The sequence below is a fragment of the Xiphophorus maculatus genome, chromosome 21 (assembly GCF_002775205.1).
Source record: "Xiphophorus maculatus strain JP 163 A chromosome 21, X_maculatus-5.0-male, whole genome shotgun sequence".
NCBI classification, from domain to species: Eukaryota; Metazoa; Chordata; class Actinopteri; order Cyprinodontiformes; family Poeciliidae; genus Xiphophorus; species Xiphophorus maculatus.
Window position 1 is genome coordinate 21256955 of NC_036463.1, and position 23473 is coordinate 21280427.

Consider the following 23473-nt stretch of genomic DNA (forward strand, 5'->3'; position numbering starts at 1 on the left):
ACGCTCAGGACAGGCTCACGCGCTGATCGGAGGATTGATTACAGCAGACTAAGGCCCGCCTCCGAGGTTCTCTAATTGGCCAAGAGTTCTCAGGAGCGCCGTCACTCACCAATGGAAGCAAATCAGAGTCGTTTGAAATTAGTTACCTATGTAGTGAGCAAGTTTTAAGATTTGGAGTACTCACACTTCTCCCACTAACTACAAAATATTACATATTTTAAAATTAATACGTAAAACTGACATAAAAATGTTTTTACACACCATATCAACAGTGGTGATATTGCCCTGTGCGAGCCTCTACTTGTTCTCTTCAACAGACACAAACGTTCATACCACCGGCGCATACTTATATTGAAATTTTCATTCCGTCAAGTACATTTTTTTTTCTATAGAAAAATGAGACAGGTATATCCTTGAATATAAAATAGACTATTTAAAATATGTATTAATAAAAGCATGTAAAATTTAGTTTTCTTGCAAGTACCAATTATTTAGACAATTAATTAGATAATAATAAATTTTGTGCATCATTATATAATGAATGTAATGAAGAGATTTAAAAATACATGAATCTTTTTACTTGGCAGCTTCTGTAACAGCAACTGAAATATTTTTTTTTATTGAACACATTGACCCTGAATATCCTCTGCTATCTATAGCTCTGCCACTGCTTTATCTGCAGAGCATTCTAATTTAAAAAGTAGGGATAGTTTAGTCACTGAGCCCACAGCCCTCCTTAATAACTCTGGTATGTTCCATCTTAGAATAAATGGTTTGTCAATACCTCAGGATAGAATGACCACTCATGTTTCCTAGTTTTGACACATAATCTCCAGGGTGCAGGTTTTAAACATTCCCAGAGATAAAACAGAAGATTAAAATCACAATCCCCAAACATGTAAAATGATTTTTTCTGTAGTATATATAAAGATTAAGGTGCTGTAAATACAACCGGGAAAAAAAAATAACATAAAACTTAAAGGCATGTGGATTGTAAACGTAGCCCCTGAGTTCACTGAGCATTAGCCTTAAAAGAAGCAACAGGTCATTTCACCATGTAACACAATCTCAGCATAACAACATAGTTAATGAAACATGATAATTTGAGTCAGTATATCATGCTAAAGTCACGGTTTGGAGTTGTGTTTCTGTAACACTGCGTACAGAAACACAACTGTACGCATCCTGAACTCCAGAAATGTACAATTAAGACTCCCTGCTTAACAGCCGGACAGAAAATTATTATGAAAATTACTATGACCACAAAGAGACCGACAACACCATTAAAGGCAATCAGAGAAAGCCAAGAGCTGGTTTAAAGAACCCCCCCTAAAAAAGTCACATTTGCAGTTTGCTACTAGAATCTAAGCTGTGACTGCACATCAATGTGAATTTGCCGCCCACAGGAAGGAACATTGTGGTGACAGCGCCATGCTGTGGGGATAGTTTTAAGTGGAAATCAGAAAGATGGTCAGAGTTGATAGGAAAATGGATGAAGCAAGATGTAAAATATTGTCCCATTTTGTGATTGTGTTATATCACACAAAGTTCTAATAAAACACCCTGAAGTTTGACAGAATGTGCTCTGAACTGTATGTATATTTGGGTCTCTGCTACTGTGGAGGATTCTTTTCTGGATGGAAAGAACATGACAGTGTTAAAAGTAACTTTTAATTGGTTCTTTTTTTTATCTCCACAGTTTATTTATTACAGTAACATAAAGTATTAAGTGTTAATTATCTTCAGGGCAGAACACTGGATCCAAACTTGTCTTAACACCCTGTTACAACTTTTAGGAATGTTCTTCGTCTTTGAATCTCCATCCCAACTAACTTACTCTAATTAAAAAAGGGGACGCCGTGTATGTTCTATATTACCAGTTTAATAGACTTGGACCACATTTATTTTTTATTAAAGGCTCTCGTAAATTCGGACCAATAAATACTATGTACTTGACATCCAACCAAAACATATTTGAAGAGAATATTCTGGAAGAAGTCCAGACACCACTCAGACAGTAATTGCTTGAAGTGTGTCACACGGACCAAAAATAGACAGCTGGCAGAACAGTTGGATGACCGATGAGCGGGGGTGGAGATGGTTCCTGTTGACTGTACGGAGGCCATTTATGTCAGTTCTCTTTTCAATCCAAGTGACACGGAAATACCGGAGTGACTTGATGTTTTACCGGGAAGATGTACTAATGCAGAGGATGGATGCAATGTATGCAGGGTGTGAGATAAAAAAACAGGGCTGACAAAGTCATTTGTAATCCACCATGCCCATGCTGTTTGTTTCATCCGCAGCTAACCTCATCACCTCAATATAGAGTAATTCATAGGCTGGAAGGAATGAATTGCAGATTACTTGTGTACCAGAACAGCTGCAGGCTGTATAAGGGGTTTGAGTGACAGAATGTCAGGCACCGTTTTTAATCCATCTCAGATTTCATCACCTCTAGTTCTGCCTTCTGTCTTTTTGTTAGTGCCACCACCATCCCCAAATCATGATCCATAATTGTTCACACTATCGTTTTGTAACCCTTTGCATTCTCTCCTGCAGCTGTGACATGTTACCCCTGACACTGTTGTCCACTCACTCCACCCTGCCTCCACTGTCTTTTGCTCAGTTTGATCACTTAAAGAGAGAGGAAAGCTCTCTATTTTCTTCCATCCATCCATCTTGTTCCACGTATCCGTGGACAGGTCGCGGCGGTAGCAGCCTACAAAGGGAGGCAGAATTCTCTCTCCCCAGCCACTTGTTCCAACTCCTCCAGGAGAATCCCAAGGCGTTCCCAGGCCAGCCGATAAATATAGTCCCTCCAGCGTGTCCTGGGTCTCCAGGGCCTCCTCCCGGTGGGACGTGCCCAGAACGTCCCACTGGGAAGATAACTGCTAGACTATTGGCAACCCATCCAGAATTCAGTTATTAAAGATCAGTTCTTTGACAATGCAGCATAGAGATCTACCAACTGAACATCGTCCTGATCGCAAGAGCTGTGAAAAGTAATCAACTTTGATGATCTGTCTTTTTCAATTTCAAAGAAACTACCATAAACCTCAACTTCTTACAGCTTCAAGGGTTCCACCTGCCTTACGCTCATTCATTGACGTGTTCTCTGTCCTGACAGCTGATTATCATTTGAAATCTGTCCAGAGCATCTTTCCCCCTTTTCTACCATTCTCAACCTCGCTCACAAGGCCCCACACCTGGAAAGTGGAAGCGATTTGTGATGTTCTCTTATACAATCCTACCTTGAACCCATCATCCAATCCTACCACACACCTCACCATTGTCTCACTTTCCTATAAGTGTCTTACATCACCATCGACTGTTCTTTTTCTGCCACATTACACATTTCCTCTGTCGGCAGCATTTTATATGTTTTCCCAAAAGCCCTGCCCTCATGTGACTTCCTCTTTAACACATGCCGCAAGCTGTCATTTGACTCAACTTAATTACCTGGCAGACGTTTGTATTTGTGATAAAGTTATGCAAACATATCCAGTGTCATTTTGCGAATCACTTGGATGTACTTTCATAATGCCAGTGAAGGGCATGTTTGTGCAGCTGACTGCTATACGCAGTGAACTATAGAAAGTGCAGCCCATGAGCAGTCTGCTCCCGTCAGACTCTGTTGTCAAAGCGATCGCCCATTGGGACGTAACTGAGTAAACAGGCTGCAGAGGTTAAGATGTTGTCAAGGGGGTTTCAGTGGGACACATTAATTCCCCTTTATGATTGTAGCTGTGTGATGTACAGAGGTTTTGTTAGAGAATATTAGAGATCAAACAGCTTCATTCTAAAGTACAAAGGGTATGAATTCTCTGGCTAATGTAATGAAAATTATTTTAATTTTGCTTCTTATGCTATGGCTGTTTGTAGGAACCCTAAGAAAACCCTCATCTTAAACCCACTATAATGTGTTTAGAAGTGGCCCTGTGAATTGTTTTCAATTAATAGCTCGTGCTAACTATGAATGTCTCCCTGAGCACTGTAAATACCTCTAACTACTTAATGGATTCCCTCCAGGTTCTGGTTATATGTGAAGTCCTGTTCCTAAGGTTTCCCGGCCTCAGCTGTGTCAGGGAAATTGCTGGAGCCAACGCTCCATGGATGGGCTGAATGTGGGTCAGTGATACAGAATGAAAAGGAGCTTTTATTCTGTAAAAGGTCCCCTGCTGATTTGTCACTGTGGCGCTCCTGTCACAGCAGAGAGGGATGGTGGGTCAGCAGGGGAGTTTCCTTAGTTGAAAAGTCTCATCAAATCTCAGCTGGGACTGAGGTGCTGCGCGGTAACAAGACAGCTGCCATGTCTACATGTGTGCAGGAGTAAAAAAGCTTCACTCTCCTTTAATGGTTCTGTATGTTGTGCATGTCGTTATCATCATGCCTACACAGTTCTGCAATTTTACAAGCTTCTCATATTCATTCAAATCTTTGTGAAAGTTGTCTGAGCTGATTCATTTCAAGTAACTTCCAGCCTTTAGAACACGGATATATTTCACCCGAATTCAGTTTTATTTGGATAAAAGGTGTTTTATTTCAAACACTGAATGAATTAGTATCTGAGTAGTAATTGTGAGATGGGATTGTGAGTTGCCATAGTGGGAAGCTGTCCGAACAGGTCTGTCAGAGACCAGAGCTGATGTTAGTGATTGTAGACGGAGATATTATCGAGGCGTGTTTTGTGAATGAACGAAGATGGTGCACCCTAACAAGATGCCAAGGCCTGTGCAGAGCAAAAGGGTTGCTGTCATTTTACCTAGAGCAACGTGAGCAGATGGGAACCACTCCACCTCTGGTATTGCTGTGACCGTCTAGATGTGAAAAGTGCTGCTCTTGTTAGGACTGCCTTTTTCAAAAACGTTTGAAATTATCTTTCCTGTTTTAGTGCAAACATTTAAACTGATTTGTTTGCTTGACTCCTGGTGTGAATGATGTGAAGGAAACTGGTTGTAAAAGTTTTATCATCAGGTTCACGATGCATTCAGAAACTGCTGGAGTGATGCTGCCCTCTAGTGGATTTAACTGTCTTTCCACAATACCTTTTTTCAAACTGCTAGGTCATTTTTTCAGTCATAAACTTCAGTAGCACAACATACAATAGTTTTGCCCTGCAAAAAAATCTGAAAATTCTTTCTCCTCCAGATGTGGACCAGGAGCAAGGTGAGGCTGTGCATTCAGATCCCAGCAGGTGAATCACTAATCATTTAAGTGGAGTTGTTTAATTTAATTGTTCATATGTTGCTTTTGGCACCACAGCAGGTTTGCGTCATTGCAGAGAACAAGTTAGATGTATTCATCTGCTTTATGTGTGATGTTAAAATGTTGAAACACTGACTTACTTCAAATAAGAGGTTTTTTTAAAACTCTGAGAAAGATTTTTTTTTGATTGCATAACTTTTTAGAGCAACCCCATAAATACCATAAATAGATCAATTAGACCAATTGCAGCTATCATTATTGCAAAGAAAGGCCAGAGCTTTGGGTGTGCTAGATTAGAGATCCCAATTATATGACAATTAGCAGTAAAATCCTAATGTTTTTTTTTATTTATATGAAACTAACGTCCAACAGACAGAAAGTGTCTTTATAAGCTTCCAATAGCAATTAGCAGCAAGACCCTAATGAAACCAGGTTTTCAGACATCTTACAGACAGAAAGTGTCTTTATCCAAAAGAGGTCAATGTTTATTCTCTTGTGTGTTGATGACCTCTGGGCAGTCAGACTCTGCTGAGCTGCTTTTTCTTAGAGATCTGGAGATCTGTGTGTACGTCGTCTCCTGTCGCCGTCTGCCGCTACGCATGGAGGAAGCTGTTTTATCAAGAAGTTTAGATCCTCATGTTAAACAGCTCCCTCAGTGGTACTGGCTCACAATTCAAGGCCCAGTTAGTCACTAAGTGGAGTCTGTGGGAAGTTAGAAGAGAAAACAGAAATATAAAAAACAGATAAAACAGTCATGGTTACCAACAGGTGATTTTGACTAATTTAAAGAGCATATTGTTACATCGTTTGTTCATGATGATTTTTTTTGTAATCAGGACAGTGTAGGACTACACCTACATTGACTTGTGTTGGGGTTGGACTTTTGACCTTTACAAACCTGGAAGAAATAATAGAACAGTGAGAATAATTATTGTGTTTCATGACACAAGACAGGAACAAGTTCTGGAATTAGTAGTAAGTGAGTCTGTAGGATGCAGATAGATATTTTTACACATAAGAAGTTCAAGTACTACAGAGCTTCCGGAAAATATTCACAGCGATTCATTTTTTCGTATGTGCAGCATTATTTCAAATTGTATTAAATCAATTTCTTTCCTCAAAATTCTCCACACCAATGCGTCATTATGACAATGCTGAAAAAAATAAGAATCAGAAACAGAATTAAATTAGTTTTCAGCATATATTCTGGATTGACGATTGCACATTTTTAAAAATTGATAAATGATATTTTGCACATTTGTTGACAACTGTTTTCATTTTATGTCTTTTTCCTCAATAAAATTCCACTAAATGGAGCCAAGAAGATACAATTGAGCTCATTTTCTATTTGTTGTTGTCATTCCATTGTGTGGACAATGATACATTTTGATGATACACAGAGTAAATGTCATGACAACAGGCTACGTGACATGCAGAAATAGTCATACAGTAGAAATCAGAATTTTAATTACACCAGATTCTCTTTTGAGGTGAAAAACTATTTAACACACTTTTGGGTACATTTGGCTAAATTGAGCCAAAATTCCAGCTTGGCTTGACACAGTGCTCACTAAAACCTCTGTGGAACAAATGCTTCAACTGATTTATTTGGTACAATTGTTCTCAAACTGTGAAAGCATGAAATATGAGGCTATTCCAATGTTTTTATTGGATTTTGCACTGTTAATTTAGAAATTAACTGTGCAAATAATTATTATTTATTTCAACAAACATAAATTCAACAATTAAAAAAAATATATTATTAATTTGCACAAAACTTTTTTCGCCTCCCGTTGTCATACTGAGGGATTTGTGTGTAGAAATTTTTAGGAAAGAAACTAATTTAATGCAATCAGGAGTAAGAAAGTAATAAACAAAATGTAGACACAGTGAAGTGCTGGGAATGGTTTCCAGGTGTACAAGTTCACACACTCACCACATGATGATTTTGAGCAGGCAGACAACTATGAAAATGCTGACTGCTACAACAACTGAAATCTGAATTTGAGAACTCTCGGCTCCTGGGAAAATAAGAAGCGAAAAAATTGAAGACAGACATTTCTGACGTTAAGCATTAGAAAAACAACTTCTTACACCATTGTAAATATGTTACTTGATAACCATATACTTGTATAACAAGGTAAAACATGACTTGCAAGCAAAAAGTTAGCTTTTTGTTGTATAACTACAAACCTCAACAGTTTGCCTTTACCGTGATGTTGAATATAAAATACGAGAAGTATGGAGCAAATAGAGGCTGACCAAAACTACATTTAATTTATTGGTTTTTTTGTTTTTGTTTTTGCTGAATCAGACAAAAAAATCTTTTTGACTTCAAGACGGATACCAGATGGCAATAAAAGTCCAAAACGAAAAAACAACAGGGTGTTCGGAGGGGGCTTCGGAATGACAGCCAGATACTGATGTGTGTCGACAAAGAAGTTGAGAGACAAAGGAGCAGAGAGTCTGATGATGCTGCTCATCAGAAACCTTGGAGGATGCCAGTGACGGAGGATCCTGAAGTCTTGAGGTCAGCCTTGCGGTGAAGGAATCCACAAAGAGAATTCGACTGATGGAATGCAGAAAGAGGATCTGGATGTCTGCCTTTCGGCCAGTGGCACCCAAAGGCTTGACGATCCTATTAGTCAGGAGGCCGAAAGCAGAGGAGGAGCTTGAAAGCTTGGGAGCCAGCATTGGCTAAAGAACTTTAAAGTCATCCCATTGAGACATGGGGATGTCTTTGACCCATTGCTGAGGCCTGGTCGTTGAGGACCCACAATAAAGCCCTGGGGACAGCGGCGGGTTGACCTGGACCCTCTTGGAGACAGAGTCACTGTGGAGATCAGGAGACTGAGTAGCCTGGAACTGAGGAGCTAACTCCACAGAAGCTGTTGCTGTGGATATGACTGACACTGGAGCTGATGGATCAACTGCTAGTGTATCTCTGGGGCGAGGAACTGGTTTTAAAGTCTGTATGCGTGGAGTTAGCTGAGGATCATGTAGATGGTGACACAGACAAGAGGAGCAATGGATGAGGGTCCCATGGAGGCAGGTTGGGCAACGACCACCTCTGGCCAGGTTGAGCAGGAAGATGATGGCGTCCTCAACTCCAAGTTTGGGTTGGTAGGCAAACTGCCAGGGGTCCAAAGTGTGATTGTACCAGGGGTTGGAGCTGCGCCGGGACGAGTCTCTCCAGGGACTTCATGATTTTGGAGGTCAGTGCTACAGGCCTGTAATCCTTGGAATCACAGGGATGCTGCATTTTTGGCACCAGAACAATGCAGGATTTTTTTTACATCACAGAGACCCTCTGAAGGCACAGGCTCATATTGAGGATATGCTGGAGGACTACACAGACGTTGATAGCACAGGGGTGGAGCACTCTCTGGCTCACACTATTAGGGCCAAATTAGTAAATCAGTTCATATATTAAATGTTTTTTCACCATTTTGTTGGCAACGTACAGACGGGAGGAACATGCTACCATCGAATGGCAGCCAGCGCAGTTAGGGAGAGGTTGCGCAGTCCAAGGTGAGGCTCAGCTCGCTGCTGCCTCACCACCTGAGCTTCCAAGCATTTGAACGGGAAATCCTGTGTTCAGACTGAACATGTGTGCTCTTGGATTATGGCATACAAATTCCACCAACTGAGCGGAGAGCTTGGCAATCATTCCAAGTTTTGAAAAGAAAGACAGGAAGTCCTGCTTTCGAAATTAAAATGTAAGCAAAAGTATTAAAAGTTTTGAGAACAAAAGACATGAAATCCTGCTTTCAGACTGAAAATTTGTGCTCTTTGATTATGGCAGAAAAAAAATCCTCCATACCAATGTGACTATCATTATTACAAAGGCCAATGTTTTGGTTGTGATAAAATGAAGCTTCCAATAGCAATTAGCAGCAAGACCCTAATGAAACCAGGTTTTCAGACATCTTACAGACAGAAAGTGTCTTTATCCAAAGAGGTCAATGTTTATTCTCTTGTGTGTTGATGACCTCTGGCCAGGCAGCGGCCCGACCCACTGGAGAAGCTGTGAAGCATTGGGCCGACCCACCAGAGAGACTGCGGAGCTGTCCTTGCGTCTGTGGCTGTGGAGTTTGGATGGAGATGACAATGGAACAGGGAAACAGAGGTAGGAGACGGAGAAACCAAAGGTGAAAACTGGGAAAGAGCAACAGGAATTGTGGAGGAGAGAAAAAGGGCAAAAGACTGGGAGTTCTGTGTTAGGTGGAGGTGGCTTGCCAGCCATTTCTGCCAGAGCTGCCTGATGGTGTCACTCCACCTCCTCCCACAACTCCATTAAGTTCAGGGCACGGATTATAAATCCGAGTGGACAGGATGGCAGGGAACAGATAGGAAAAATAATGGGAGTAGATGAGAGGAACTGGCGAGGAGTGATTGAGAATAAGGTGCTTTAGTGCTGGGAGGTAGAATGCTAAACAAAAGACCCGAGTTGATGAGCTACCTGATTGAAGGTGTGAGGGGAGAGACCAAAGGCAGACTGAGGAGAGGGAGATTTAGAGAGGGGGGACGTGGCACAGAGGTCGTGGGAGAGTACACAGGGAACTAGGAAATAAATCTAACACTAAAGAATAATTAGACACACGAAATAAACTAGTAGAACTAAGAAAGGACTAATCCAGATAAGTCTGGATCTTATTTTGATCCAGACTAACTGGATCAACATAATAAACTAACAAGGAAAAATAATGAAACTAAAATCAAATCAAACTCCAAAACAGCTCAACAACCCAAGTTCCTAACAGTGAACAGAAAATTCTTCAGAGAAATAGATGGTTACCTTTTCTTTCAACGACTTTATGAGTCGGCTCAATCCCTGAATGGAGAAAAAATAAAAGCTGAATCAATGTGATTGTTTAAATCTGTTTTCATCTGCAACATTTAAATGACTTGATTTGGTGACTCAGTCACAGTAGCATCCTCACAAAAATCTCTATTTACCTTTTTCTTTTACAGTCAAATGAATCTCTGGAGATGTCTGACTGCCAACATCATTCATGGCCGCACAGTAATAAGCTTCCTCCTCAGTGACATGGAGTTCATAATTTTCTCCTTCACCTACTTTCAAGGCTCCATTTGAGGTTTTCTTGAACCAGGTGAAGATGCTGACGGGAGGATTGGCTCTGCTGGAGCAACGCAGCTTCACCCAGTTAGCTACTGATGAACTGATGGATGCTGAGGTTTCTTTGGGACCATCTGAGGAAAATGCAGCAAACCTCCAGATTATTGACGAGAACCAGCTGAACCATGATGTTCTGGTGGAATTACTTACAGGAAAAACTGAGAGTGAATTTTGTCTTTGCTCCCTTATAGGGTTTCTTGTTATGTTTTCCTGCATTCACAGGATATCTGGCAGAGCAGATGATGTTGTATCCATCATATCTGTACGACAGAGTGATGTTCTGCTGGATTGTAGTTGTAAACGTTCCATCTTTGTTCCTCTCCATCTGTCTGTGAGGGTTTGGTTGGAGGTTCAAGGTGAGTCCAGGAGGTGATTGTGGACAGGGAGTGAGAGCTGAGCACGTTACGGTGACAGAGTTCTTCTCCTTCATGTCACCTGAGATTTCAATCCTGGGTCTCCAAGCAGAATCTGTGCTTTCACATGACACACATTTTACACAGTGAGAAACAGCAGACTGACTCCACTTTAGACACTTGTTGAGCAAAGCAAAATGACGGATGTTAAATATGATGGACATTGAAAGATAAAATTAGATAAAATATCCACTTTGCGTTCACAAACTGCTTTCTTCAACTCTGGTCTCTGACCCTCCTGTCCAGAAGATGTGTAATTTTGCAGTGAAGAATCAATTCATGGAGTTCGTTTTACATCAAAAATGCATCATAATTCATTTTCTCTACATCTGAATGTCAAATATTGATGAAATCAAAAGGCTCTCACCTCTAATTATTAAAAGAACAGGATCACAGACAGCAAACGATCTGAACAGCCCATTCTCAATACTGAAGAAGTAACGGTCTGTATGACTTGGACGTATATTAGAAAACACAGTTGTGCAGTTTTTCTCACTCAGATTTCCAATCACTTGCATTTCATATTTGTTTTTTGACCAACTGCTGTTGTAAACCACAAGACGTGGATAACTGGCAACCCAGACTGTAGATCTTATCCAAATTCCAGATGTTTTCATTCTGCCGTCAACCGTCATTTCCTTGTGGTCAGTAAAGCTACATGGAATTAGCAAACAGGATCCACTCAGAGCGTCAACATGCTTTGGCGCAGTAATGTTGATTCCCTTGTGGGTCGACTGACATCCAGTCTGGACTCCTGTAAAAGTAGAGTAAAGATGGACACAATGTGAAGCAAAATGGTCAAGAAGAGACATTTTCTGACCCTAACCTGCAGCCTGCTACATGTGGAGCATTTAAACAAAATTAGGATCTATTTCTTGGGACTAGAAAAATATATGCTTCCAGTAATGCGACCTGTATCTGATCTTTTCATGACAGTCTGAACAGCACAGGTTGGATTCTTTTCGAATGTGACCCAGGCCACTTGGGTATCCGATTCAAATGTCATCCAACCTGAACGTCATTGATAGACAAGAGACACTATTTTATATATGCACAAGCAGGAAGAAAAACAACATTAATCATGACGGACTATAATGAGGATTAAGTTGTTAATATGCCGCTCCCGTCGGACAACATCAAATAGTGATTGGCAAAACACTGAGAATGCTGACTTTATTGCGCCCTCTACTGCACATGCGGGACACTTTCAGGTCGTTTGCCCGTTCACACTGGAGAACACAGACAGGTCGCATATATTTGGAAATGTGAAAAGTCACAGCAAAAAAACCCAACAATTTGACAAAAAAAAAAAAAAAAATTGGAATTGGGTCATTTCAGGCTGCAGTGTGAATGCAGCCTAACAGCTCACCTGGAAGAAGGAAGACACTCAGTAACACGCTGACTGTCAGCACGTTCTCAGAGAGGGCTGCCATCACTCTGTTATATCCCTCCATCGGCTCACAGAGACAAGATGAAAGAAAACCGTCAGTTTAAATAAAAGCGGATAATTAATTGAAATATCAAGTTATGTCAGAGAAATGTCACATTTAAAACAAAATGCATAAAAAAAGAGTAAAACAAAAATTATCAAAATTCTGGCATTACACAATTATTTAAAATTAGTAGAATAATAAGATTGTATAATTTCTGATCATATATCAGTATTTGACTAATTTATGTCATTAATCCATATAACCAATCTTATCATTGACATAAATAGCATATATTTCACATTCAAAGACTATCACATTATTGGTAAATGAAACATTACTTTTTGTCAAAAATTAAAACATACCTAATGAAATAAAAAGTTAAGCAAGTGGTTAAAATCAGTCCAGCAGCTTCTGCCCCCTACAGATTAAATAAAAATCCAATAAATAATCATAAACAGTCCCCACTACACAGCAATGGCTCCCAATGAACAGTTGACAGCAGTTAACAGTTGTAAAATTAAACAGCACAGCAAAAAACAACAACATTAATTATGATGCCTGTTAAAAACATATACAAAACATGACAAAAATACACATGAAAACCTGTATTTAGTTAAGTTAGTCTAAAATAAATGCTAAAATATAACACTTGTAAAAAAAAACACAGAACTGATCCTCATACATACCAGTTTCAGACGGCAACAGAAAAAGGGAATGATCCCAGTTACTGGTTTCTACGGTAACCACTAAGTGTCAAGGGTAACATAACTTATATAGAAGAATAGAATGTACTTTATTGATCCCCAAGGGGAAATTGCTTATTAGTTGACAACCTGCTCCATCCAAATACTCCATTAAATATTAATAATACAAATATAACCATAATAGATAAAAGGAAGGTGGCTTCCTCCTCCTTCAGAGTGACGCAAGTAATTCAATATGACAGAATAAAAATAAATAAATAAATAAACTAACAAGCATGTACATGCAAATATGTTAAATCTATAAATAATCTATAAATGAGTGCAGAGAAAATTAGATTTAAGTTACTAAGAGTTGGGCGTTGCAAAGTCTGATGACATTGAGCAGCAGGTGGTTCAGCCCACACCGTGTGACAAAGTCGTGCAGCAGCCCTGTCCTCAGTCTCATCACCTTCACTGATACAACCAACCATAGCCGAGTCATCTGAGAATTTCTGGAGATGAAAGGTCTCAGTGCAATAGCTGAAGTCTAATGTTTGAAGAGGAAGGGAGAGAGGACAGTCCCTTGTGGAGCCCCTGTGGTGCTAACAACACTGTCTGACACACAGGGTCACAGGCGCACAAAGTGTGATCTAACAGTTAGATAGTCCACAATCCGGAACTATCTAACTAACAGGTGGAACTTGGGGATCCACCTGAAATGGAGTTGTCTTCTCACTGAGTAGAACCAGACGGATGGTGTTGGATGCACTGGAGAAGTCAAAAAACATCATTCTCACCATCGTCGCCGGTTGGTCCAGGTGAGTATATACACGGTTGAGCAGGAAGATGATGGCGTCCTCAACTCCAAGTTTGGGTTGGTAGGCAAACTGCCAGGGGTCCAAAGTGTGATTGTACCAGGGGTTGGAGCTGCGCCGGGACGAGTCTCTCCAGGGACTTCATGATTTTGGAGGTCAGTGCTACAGGCCTGTAATCCTTGGAATCACAGGGATGCTGCATTTTTGGCACCAGAACAATGCAGGATTTTTTTTTACATCACAGAGACCCTCTGAAGGCACAGGCTCATATTGAGGATATGCTGGAGGACTACACAGACGTTGATAGCACAGGGGTGGAGCACTCTCTGGCTCACACTATTAGGGCCAAATTAGTAAATCAGTTCATATATTAAATGTTTTTTCACCATTTTGTTGGCAACGTACAGACGGGAGGAACATGCTACCATCGAATGGCAGCCAGCGCAGTTAGGGAGAGGTTGCGCAGTCCAAGGTGAGGCTCAGCTCGCTGCTGCCTCACCACCTGAGCTTCCAAGCATTTGAACGGGAAATCCTGTGTTCAGACTGAACATGTGTGCTCTTGGATTATGGCATACAAATTCCACCAACTGAGCGGAGAGCTTGGCAATCATTCCAAGTTTTGAAAAGAAAGACAGGAAGTCCTGCTTTCGAAATTAAAATGTAAGCAAAAGTATTAAAAGTTTTGAGAACAAAAGACATGAAATCCTGCTTTCAGACTGAAAATTTGTGCTCTTTGATTATGGCAGAAAAAAAATCCTCCATACCAATGTGACTATCATTATTACAAAGGCCAATGTTTTGGTTGTGATAAAATGAAGCTTCCAATAGCAATTAGCAGCAAGACCCTAATGAAACCAGGTTTTCAGACATCTTACAGACAGAAAGTGTCTTTATCCAAAGAGGTCAATGTTTATTCTCTTGTGTGTTGATGACCTCTGGCCAGGCAGACTCTGCTGAGCTGCTTTTTCTTAGAGATCTGGAGATCTGTGTGTACGTCGTCTCCTGTCGCCGTCTGCTGCTACGCATGGAGGAAGCTGTTTTATCAAGAAGTTTAGATCCTCATGTTAAACAGCTCCCTCAGTGGTACTGGCTCACAATTCAAGGCCCAGTTAGTCACCAAGTGGAGTCTGTGGGAAGTTAGAAGAGAAAACAGAAATATAAAAAATCAGATAAAACAGTCATGGTTACCAACAGGTGATTTTGACTAATTTATAGAGCATATTGTTACATCGTTTGTTTGGGGAGATTTTCTATCATGAGAACAGTGTGGAACTCCACCTACACTGAGCTGTTATGGAGTTTGGGGTCTCTTCCTCTGAAGCCTGGAAGAAATTACAGAGCAGTGAGAATAATTATTGTGTTTTGTGATATGGGAGAAGAACCAGTTCTGAAATTAGATGTTTTTGGAGCTATTTTTGGAGTAGCTGCGGTTGGAAAAAATATCTTATACTCAGAAAAGTGAGCAATAACCTACACCATTTATATATTTACAGCCTGGAGGAAGTTTGACCAGACAGGACCAAGCCTCCTAGTACTTCAGCAGAGCCTTTATTTTCTCTTCTTTCAATTAAGAACTCAAATCGAATTACCATTATGGACAATTTTTCAGACAATTACAATAAAGGTTCCACTTGAAAAGTATTTAAGGTTTTACTTTTACACAAGTACCAGCATTGTTATATTTAAACCCTATAACTGTGGAGCTATTCTTGATTTATTTTGCTCTGCATTTACTTATGTGAACACTTTGAGTTTTAATTTTGTTGAATTTTTCAGAATTTGCACAATACTTTTTTGCCCCACATCATCATAATGGGGGATTTCTGTGTAGAATCTTTAGAAAATAAATAATTTAGTACATTTAGGACTAAGAAAGTACTGAACCAAATGAAGGAACAGTTAAAAGTCTGTAATAGGCTTAACTACACTTCTAAGTACACATACTCAAATTCTCATACTCACCAAATGATGATTTTGAACACGCAGAAAAGCATTATAATCCCTAATATTGTCAGAATTGGAATATGAACTTCAGAACGCTCAATTCCTGGGAAAATAAGAAATGAAAAAGAAAAACAAAACTGAATACACGCAAGATATAACAGCAACATGGCGGACTCAGCCTTCCAGATCAACGGTCTTCACTTATTCTGAGCGGACCGCGACCATTGGAGACCAGGGAGGAGGTCTCTGTATGTACGTTGAATGAAGGTTGATGTACGAACTGTGGAGTGGTAAAAAGCTGCTGCTCTGAGGTGATAAAACTTATGACAGTGAAATGTCTTCCGTATTCTCTGCCTCTGGAGTTTACAGCCATTGTTTACATTCCGCAGGTTTCTAACGGCAACAAACCATTGAAGGAGCTACATAACACCATTAGGTCACTGCAAGTAAAGCACCCAGAGAAGTTTTACGTGGTTGCAGGGGACTTTAATCATCTGAAACTGGCGTACAGTCAGCCCAGTTTTTTACCACCATGTCACCCTTCCGACATGGGGAGACATGTAGGAAGGACTGTGTCACTCAGTCACTGTGTGGCCCAGGCATGCAGCCTCTGTGCTCCAAGACTGTTTTCAGTGCACAGATTGGCAGGTTTTAAAAGAGGGAGCTGCTTATGAGGGAGAGGTGGACCTGGAGGAATACACCTCCACTGCTTTGGGCTTCGAATCTAAGTGTGCTGATGATGTCACCATTACCAAGAAAGCAACCTGTTACCCAAACCAGAAACTGTGGCTGAATGCTGAGGTCAGAGCTCTGCTGAAGGCCAGGGACGTTGCGCTCAGGACATTCTCATCTCATTGGTGGTCCACACAGCCCTCACCCACCTAGAGAGTATAAACTCTCACATCTGTCTGCTCTTTCTGGATTTCTCCTCGGCCTGCAACACCATCATCCTACAGACCCTGGTGCAGAAGCTCTCCTCTCTTGGACTTAGTCCCACTCTGGGGAGCTGGATTCTGGACTTCCTGACCAACAGACCTTAGACTGTCAGGGTCTACAAACCCATTTCCTCCTCCATCACCTTCAGCACTGGCTCGCCGCAGGCAGTGCACTGAGCTCCCTCCTCTTCACTCTCCTGACATATGAACGCTCGGCAAGGCACCCCAGCTTTCATATCGTGAAGTTTGCCGACGACACAGCAGAAGCGGGATGCATCACGAACAGTGGTGGAGATGGTGGTGGATTACAGAAAGGACAAGGATCCTCTTCAGCCCTTGTACATCGGAAGAGCAGCTGTGGAGGTGGTCTCCAGCTGCAGGCACCTGGGTGTGCAAATATCCACAGGCCTCAGCTAGAGTGCCAACACCTCCCATCTGGTCAGGAAGGCCCAACAGAATCTCTACTTCCTCTGGAAGCTGCAGGGAGGTGAACATGGCAACTCAGTTCTGAGGAGCTTCTATCGCTGTGTGGTGGAGAGCGTTCTCTGCACCTGCAGCACCGTGTGGCACGGCAGCTGCACTGCTGCTGAGAGGACGACTCTGCAGAGGGTGGTCAAGGCAGCACAGAGTGCTGTGGGGAGCAGCCTTTCCTCCACCTTGGACATCCACACATCACAATGCAGGAGGAGGGAGCTCCTCATCATGAAGGACTCTACCCATAATGCACACAGTCTATTCCAGCCCTTTCCTTCAGGCAGGAGGCTGAGGAGCATCCAGAGCAAAACCACCAGGCTGAGAAACAGTTTCTTCCCTGCAGCTGACAAACTGCTGAATTCAATCTGCACTTAATTCAGCTACATTGTACTTTTTATTTATTTACACATAGATATGTGTAATATATACAGTATATATATATCTATATATCTATCTATCTATCTAGATAGATATATATAGATATATATATACTGTATATATATACATAGTTACTCATTACTTATCTGGGACCTGAGTTCAAATTTTGCACCACAAGCAAAAATTGAGAAATGATATGACAATAAAAAATTCTTGAGTCCTTATTTTAATGTTGAATCTAAAATCTGCAAATGTTAAAGCTTCAGAAAAGTATGGAGGTACTGTCGGCTCAGCAAAACTTGATTTTCCTCCTAAACTGACAGGCATCATATTTTTGTTTTATTTATTTTTTGCTGACTCAGATAAAAAAAAAATGAGCTAGTTTGCAACAATCAAAAAGAAAAAGTAAGTGCAGAAAAATCCGTCAGAGGAACAGATGAGTACCTTTTCTTCCAAGACCTTCATGAGACAGCCCAATCCCTGAATGGAGAAAAAGTAAATCTGAATCAATCTGATTGCTTAAATATGTTTCCATCTGCAACTTTCAAATGATCCCTTGGTGACTCAGGATCAGTAACATCCTTCCATATTTCTCTATTTACCTATTGCTGGAAGAGTCAGACGAATCTCTGGAGATGTCTGACTACCAACATCATTCGTGGCCACACAGTAATAAGCTTCCTCCTCAGTGACATGGAGTCCATAATTTTCTCCTTCACCTACTTTCAAGGTTCCATTTGAGGTTTTCTCAAACCAGGTGAAGACGCTGACGGGAGGCTTGGCTCTGCTGGAGCAACGCAGCTCCACCCATCTACCTTTTGTTAAAGTGATGGATACTGAGGTGTTCTTGGGAGAATCTGAGGAAAATGTGACACACCTTATGGTTATTGACGAGAACCAGCTGAACCATGATGTTCTGACAGGATCATTTACAGCAGAGGTGTCGAAAGTCGGGCCTGGAGGGCCGGCATCGTTGCATGTTGTAGTTCTCTCGCTCGTGGTAGTAACAACCTTTTCAGCATGTCAATGTTCTCCCTAGGCCTTCTAATGAGCCATCATTTGACCCAGGTGCATTATGCCAGGGACAGAAGTAAAACATGCAGGATGCCGGCCCCCCAGGACCGACTTTGGCACCACTGACTTACAGGAAACACTGAGAGTCACATCTGTATCTGCTGACTTGTGTTTTCCTCCATCCACAGGATATATGGCAAAGCAGGTGATGTTGTATCCATCGTGGATCTCTGACAGAGTGATGTTCTGCTGGATTATAGTTGTAAACGTTCCATCTTTGTTCCTCTCCATCTGTCTGTGAGGGTTTGGTTGGAGGTTCAAGGTGAGTCCAGGAGGTGATTGTGGACAGGGAGTGAGAGCTGAGCACGTTACGGTGACAGAGTTCTTCTCCTTCATGTCACCTGAGATTTCAATCCTGGGGCTCCAAGCAGAATCTGTGTTTTCACATCACACACATTTTACACAGTGAGATACAGCAGACTGACTCCACTTTAGACATGTGGAGCATAACAAGATGGCAGATGATAAAGAAAAAATCACATTGAAAAATAAAATTAGATAAAACATCCACTTTTACATTGACAAGCTGCTTTCTTTAACTCTGGACTCTGACTCTGTTGATGACCCTACACAGCAGACGTTTAGCTTTACAGTGAAGACTCAGTTTATGGAGTTTGTCATCAAAATTCATTTTCTCTTGATAAAAAAACATTTGTTGTCAGACTAGAAAGTTTTCTTAGTAAACATCATCTACTGACTGAAAGTCAGTATGGATTTAGGTCACAAAGATCCACAGCAATGGCAGTTATGCATTTAATGGAAGAGGTGACCAGTGCTTTAGATAAAAAGAAACATGTTGTTGGGGTATTTATTGATTTGAAAAAAGCATTTGACACAATTGATCATGATATACTACTCAGAAAACTTGAGTGTTATGGTCTAAGAGGAGTAGTGTTGCACTGGATGAAAAATTATCTCAGCAATAGGCAACAATTTGTGCAGTTGGGTAATTTCCAATCCTCATGCTTGGATATTGTTTGTGGTGTCCCTCAGGGCTCGGTATTGGGGCCAAAATTGTTTATTTTGTATATAAATGACATATGTAAGGTATCTAAGAGATTTTGTACTTTGTACTATTTGCTGATGACTCAACCATCTTTGGCACGGGTGAAGATTTAAGAAAGATGTTGTTTGAAATTAATCAAGACTTATGTAAACTGAAGGAGTGGTTTAATATTAACAAATTGTCACTAAATTTAGATATAACAAAGTTTATGTTGTTCGGTAAGTGTAAAGAGAAGAGTGATTCAATAATACAAATTGATAATATGATTGTGGAGAGAGTGACTGAAATTAGGTTTTTGGGAGTACTGATTCAAAACAAGATCTGTTGGAAACCTCATATAAGATATGTCCAATCTAAATTGGTAAGAAGTATTGCAGTCTTTGCTAATGCTAGAAAATATTTAAACTCCTCTGCCCTATACATTCTGTACTGCTCACTTATTTTACCTTACCTAAGTTACTGTGTGGAAATTTGGGGCAACACTTACAGAACGTTACTACAACCATTATGCATATTACAAAAAAGAGCCATTCGCTTAGTTCATAAGGTTGATTTTTACTGTCATACCCACAATCTATTTATAGATTCTTATTTATTGAAATTCACTGATTTAGTAGAGTTTCAAACTGCACAGATTATGTTTAAAGTCAGAAATAAAATATTGCCAGAAAAGATTCAACAATTATTTTCCGATAGAGTGGGGGGATATGACTATAGAGAAAACCTTAACTTCAGAACTTTGAAGGCTCGTACAACAATGAAAACATTGTGCATTTCGGGGGTTGGTGTGAGGATCTGGAATAAACTCTCTAAAGAGCTGAAGCAAAGTCCAAGTATGAGACATTTTAAGAAAGGTCTCAAGGCAGCTATTATTCAAAGTTATAAGGAAGAACAAGGGGGATAATCCTGGTTGGGAACCAAAACTTTAGGTAGGATGTCATCAAGTAGGTGGCATGTCGGCGCAGGTGTGGGTAAATATATAAAGGTATGAAAATAACAGTGTATTTTGTCTCTAAGCAGATGGGTGTGTATATGGGTGTATGTACGTATATATGTTTGTATATGTAAATATAGATATATGCATGTGTACAGATGTGTATGTGTGTGTATGCACTATTTTCATCTAGCTGAGGAAATCTTATTATACTTATTATTTCCTTTGTCAGAAAGGATATCGGACATTGAAAATACTGTGATAAATTACAGCTGGAAAAGGGGTATGACTACATAAGTTATACTTCAGCATACTCCTTTTCAGACTCATAATCACCGATGTGATGTGTTTTGTTTTATTGTTTTTTTTTTTTTGTTTGTTTCTTTTTTAAAAGAAATATATTATGTACTTTGTGTCGTTTACACTGTCGGTGAAAAGTTTGTCTGAAATAAACTAAACTAAACTAAACTAAATGTCACATACATAAAAACAAAATGCTCTCACCTTTAACTGTTACTTGAATAGGATCACAGGTAGCAAATGATCTGAACGGCCCGCTTTCAACTCTGAAGTAGTATCTACCTCCATACTCTTTAACCATTTTAGAAAACACAGTTGTGCAGTTTCTCTCACTCAGACTTCCAATTATGTTGATTCCATATTTGCTTTCTGACCAACTGGTGTTGTAAACTATATTCCTTGGAAAAGAAACAATGTAGATTGACGTTTTTATCCAGATTCCAAATGTTTTTCTTCTGCTGTCAAACTTCATGATCTTGTCGTCAGTAAAGCTACATGGAATTAGCAAACAGGATCCACTCAGAGCGTCAACATGCTTTGGCGCAGTAATGTTGATTCCCTTGTGAGTCGAATGACATGAAGTCTGAATTCCTGTAAAAGTAGAATAAAGATGGACACAATGTGAAGCAAAATGGCCATGAAGAGAAGTTTCCTGACCTGTAAACTGCAGCCTGTTACAGGTAGAGCATTAAAACAAAACAGGATCTATTTCTGGGGACTGGAAAAATAAATGCTTCCAGTAATGTCTCCAAATGAAAGTGAGAGAGGCAACAGCTCACCTGGAAGAAAAAAGACACTCAGCAACATGCTGACTGTCAGCAAGTTCTCAGACAGGGCTGCCATCACTCTCTTACATCCCTCCATCAGCTCACAGAGACAAGACGAAAGAAAAGCTTCAGTTTAAATAAAGGCGGATAATTAAATAGAATTTCAAGTTATGTCAGAGAATTGTTACATTTAAATCTTCCAAAGAAATGCATAAATAGGGCAAAACCAAAGCATCAAATTTTTGGCACTTTTACGCCATAAGGTAACATAAGTAGAATAATAATTAATGTTACTGGGACTCTGTGGTCTCTGTGATCATTTATTGCTATTTGACAAATTTACCTCAGTAATCCATATAACTAATCTTATTGTGGCATAGATTCAACAAGATACTGAAAATACATTGACATGACAGCATCACTCAGTTTCTGCAGATTTGTCGGCTGCACATCAGTGATGTGAATCTCCCGTTCCACCACATCCCAAAGGTTTTCTATTGGCCTGAGATCTGGTGACTGTGGAGGCCATTTGACTTCAGTGTTCATGAAACCAGTCTGAGATGATTGGCGCTTTATGACATGGTGTGTTATCCTTCTGGAAGTAGCCATCAGAAGATGGGTACACTGAGGTCATAAAGGGATGGACATGGTCAGCAATAATTGACTGTGGCGTCGACACAATGCTCAATTGATACTAATGGGCCCAAACTGTTCCAGGAAAATATCACCCACACCATTGCACCACCACCACCAGCCTGAACCGTTGATACAAGGCAGAAAGGATCCATGCTTTCATGTCGTTGACGCCAAATTCTGACCCTACCATCTGAATGTCGCAGCAGAAATTGAGACTCATCAGACCAGGCAACATTTTCCAATCTTCCATTGTCCAATTTTGCCTGTGCGAATTGTAGCTTCAGTTTCCTGCTCTTAGCTGACTGGAGCGGCACCCAGTATCGTCTTCTGCTGCTGTAGCCCTCAAGGTTCGACGTGTTGTGCATTCAGAGATGCACTTCTGAGTACCTCGGTTGTAACGAGTGGTTATTTGAGCTCGAAGCAGTCTGGCCATTCGCCCCTGACCTCTGGCATCAACAAGACGTTTGTGCCCACAGAACTGTCGCTCACTAGATATTTTCTCTTTTTCAGACCATTCGCTGTGAACCCTAGAGATGGTTGTGCATGAAAATCTCAGTAGATCAGCAGTTTCTGAAATACTCAGACCAGCTCGTCTGGCACCAACAACCATGCCACGTTCAAAGTCACTTAAATCACCTTCATTCCCCATTCTCATGCTCGGTGTGAACTGCAGCAGATCGTCTTGGCCATGTCTGCATGCCTAAATGCATTGAGTTGCTTCCATATGATTGGCTGATTTAATATTCACAATAATGAGCAGGTGGACAGGTATACCTAATAAAGTGGCCGACGAGTGTATTTAACATTCAAAGACTATCACACAAATGAAACATTATTTCGTATCATGATTTATAACATACCTAACAGGAAAAAAGGTGAAGCTGGTGGTTCAGTCCAGCAGCGTCGGCCCCTAAAGAATAAATAAAAATTCAATAAATAACCATTAACAGTCCCGACTACAGAACAATGCTTCACTGAACAGCTGACACCAGCTAACATCAAACACAGCAGAAAATAACATTCTGATTTTTAAAGCATATACAAAACATGGCAAAATTACACATGAATCACAATATGGAATTAAACTTGTCTAAAATATAATACTTTGTAAAGAAAACACAGAGCCGATCCTAGTACGTACCGCAGTTACAGATGTTCAAGGGGACGAGCTGAAAGTTACCGGTTGCTCTGGTAACCACCAACTGTCGAGTAGCATAGGTTACGTCCACACTGAAGTGACCCAATTCCAATTTTTGGAATTGGGTCACTTCCAAAATGCCGCGTTCATTTCGCATTTCCAAACATGTGCGGCTCGTCCGTGATCTCCGGTGGG

The 23473-nt window shown here is 40.6% G+C and overlaps 2 protein-coding genes across 2 annotated transcripts; both read right to left on the reverse strand.

Moving 5' to 3' along the window:
* Window positions 1-5690: 5690 nt before the first annotated feature.
* Window positions 5691-12215, reverse strand: LOC102237113 (sialic acid-binding Ig-like lectin 7). Its single transcript, XM_023326723.1, has 8 exons — window positions 12131-12215; window positions 11129-11515; window positions 10499-10816; window positions 10168-10422; window positions 10007-10042; window positions 7145-7229; window positions 6067-6106; window positions 5691-5910 (listed from the first exon to the last, which is right to left on the reverse strand). The coding sequence occupies exons 1-8, from the start codon at window positions 12213-12215 to the stop codon at window positions 5893-5895; spliced, it is 1224 nt and encodes a 407-aa protein (XP_023182491.1). The 3' UTR covers window positions 5691-5892.
* A 2398-nt stretch (window positions 12216-14613) lies between these two features.
* On the reverse strand, window positions 14614-21627 carry LOC106699790 (sialic acid-binding Ig-like lectin 7). Its single transcript, XM_023326586.1, has 8 exons — window positions 21517-21627; window positions 20942-21328; window positions 18569-18871; window positions 18026-18280; window positions 17868-17903; window positions 15655-15739; window positions 14975-15014; window positions 14614-14819 (listed from the first exon to the last, which is right to left on the reverse strand). The coding sequence occupies exons 1-7, from the start codon at window positions 21599-21601 to the stop codon at window positions 14984-14986; spliced, it is 1182 nt and encodes a 393-aa protein (XP_023182354.1). The 5' UTR covers window positions 21602-21627; the 3' UTR covers window positions 14614-14819; window positions 14975-14983.
* Window positions 21628-23473: the final 1846 nt, after the last annotated feature.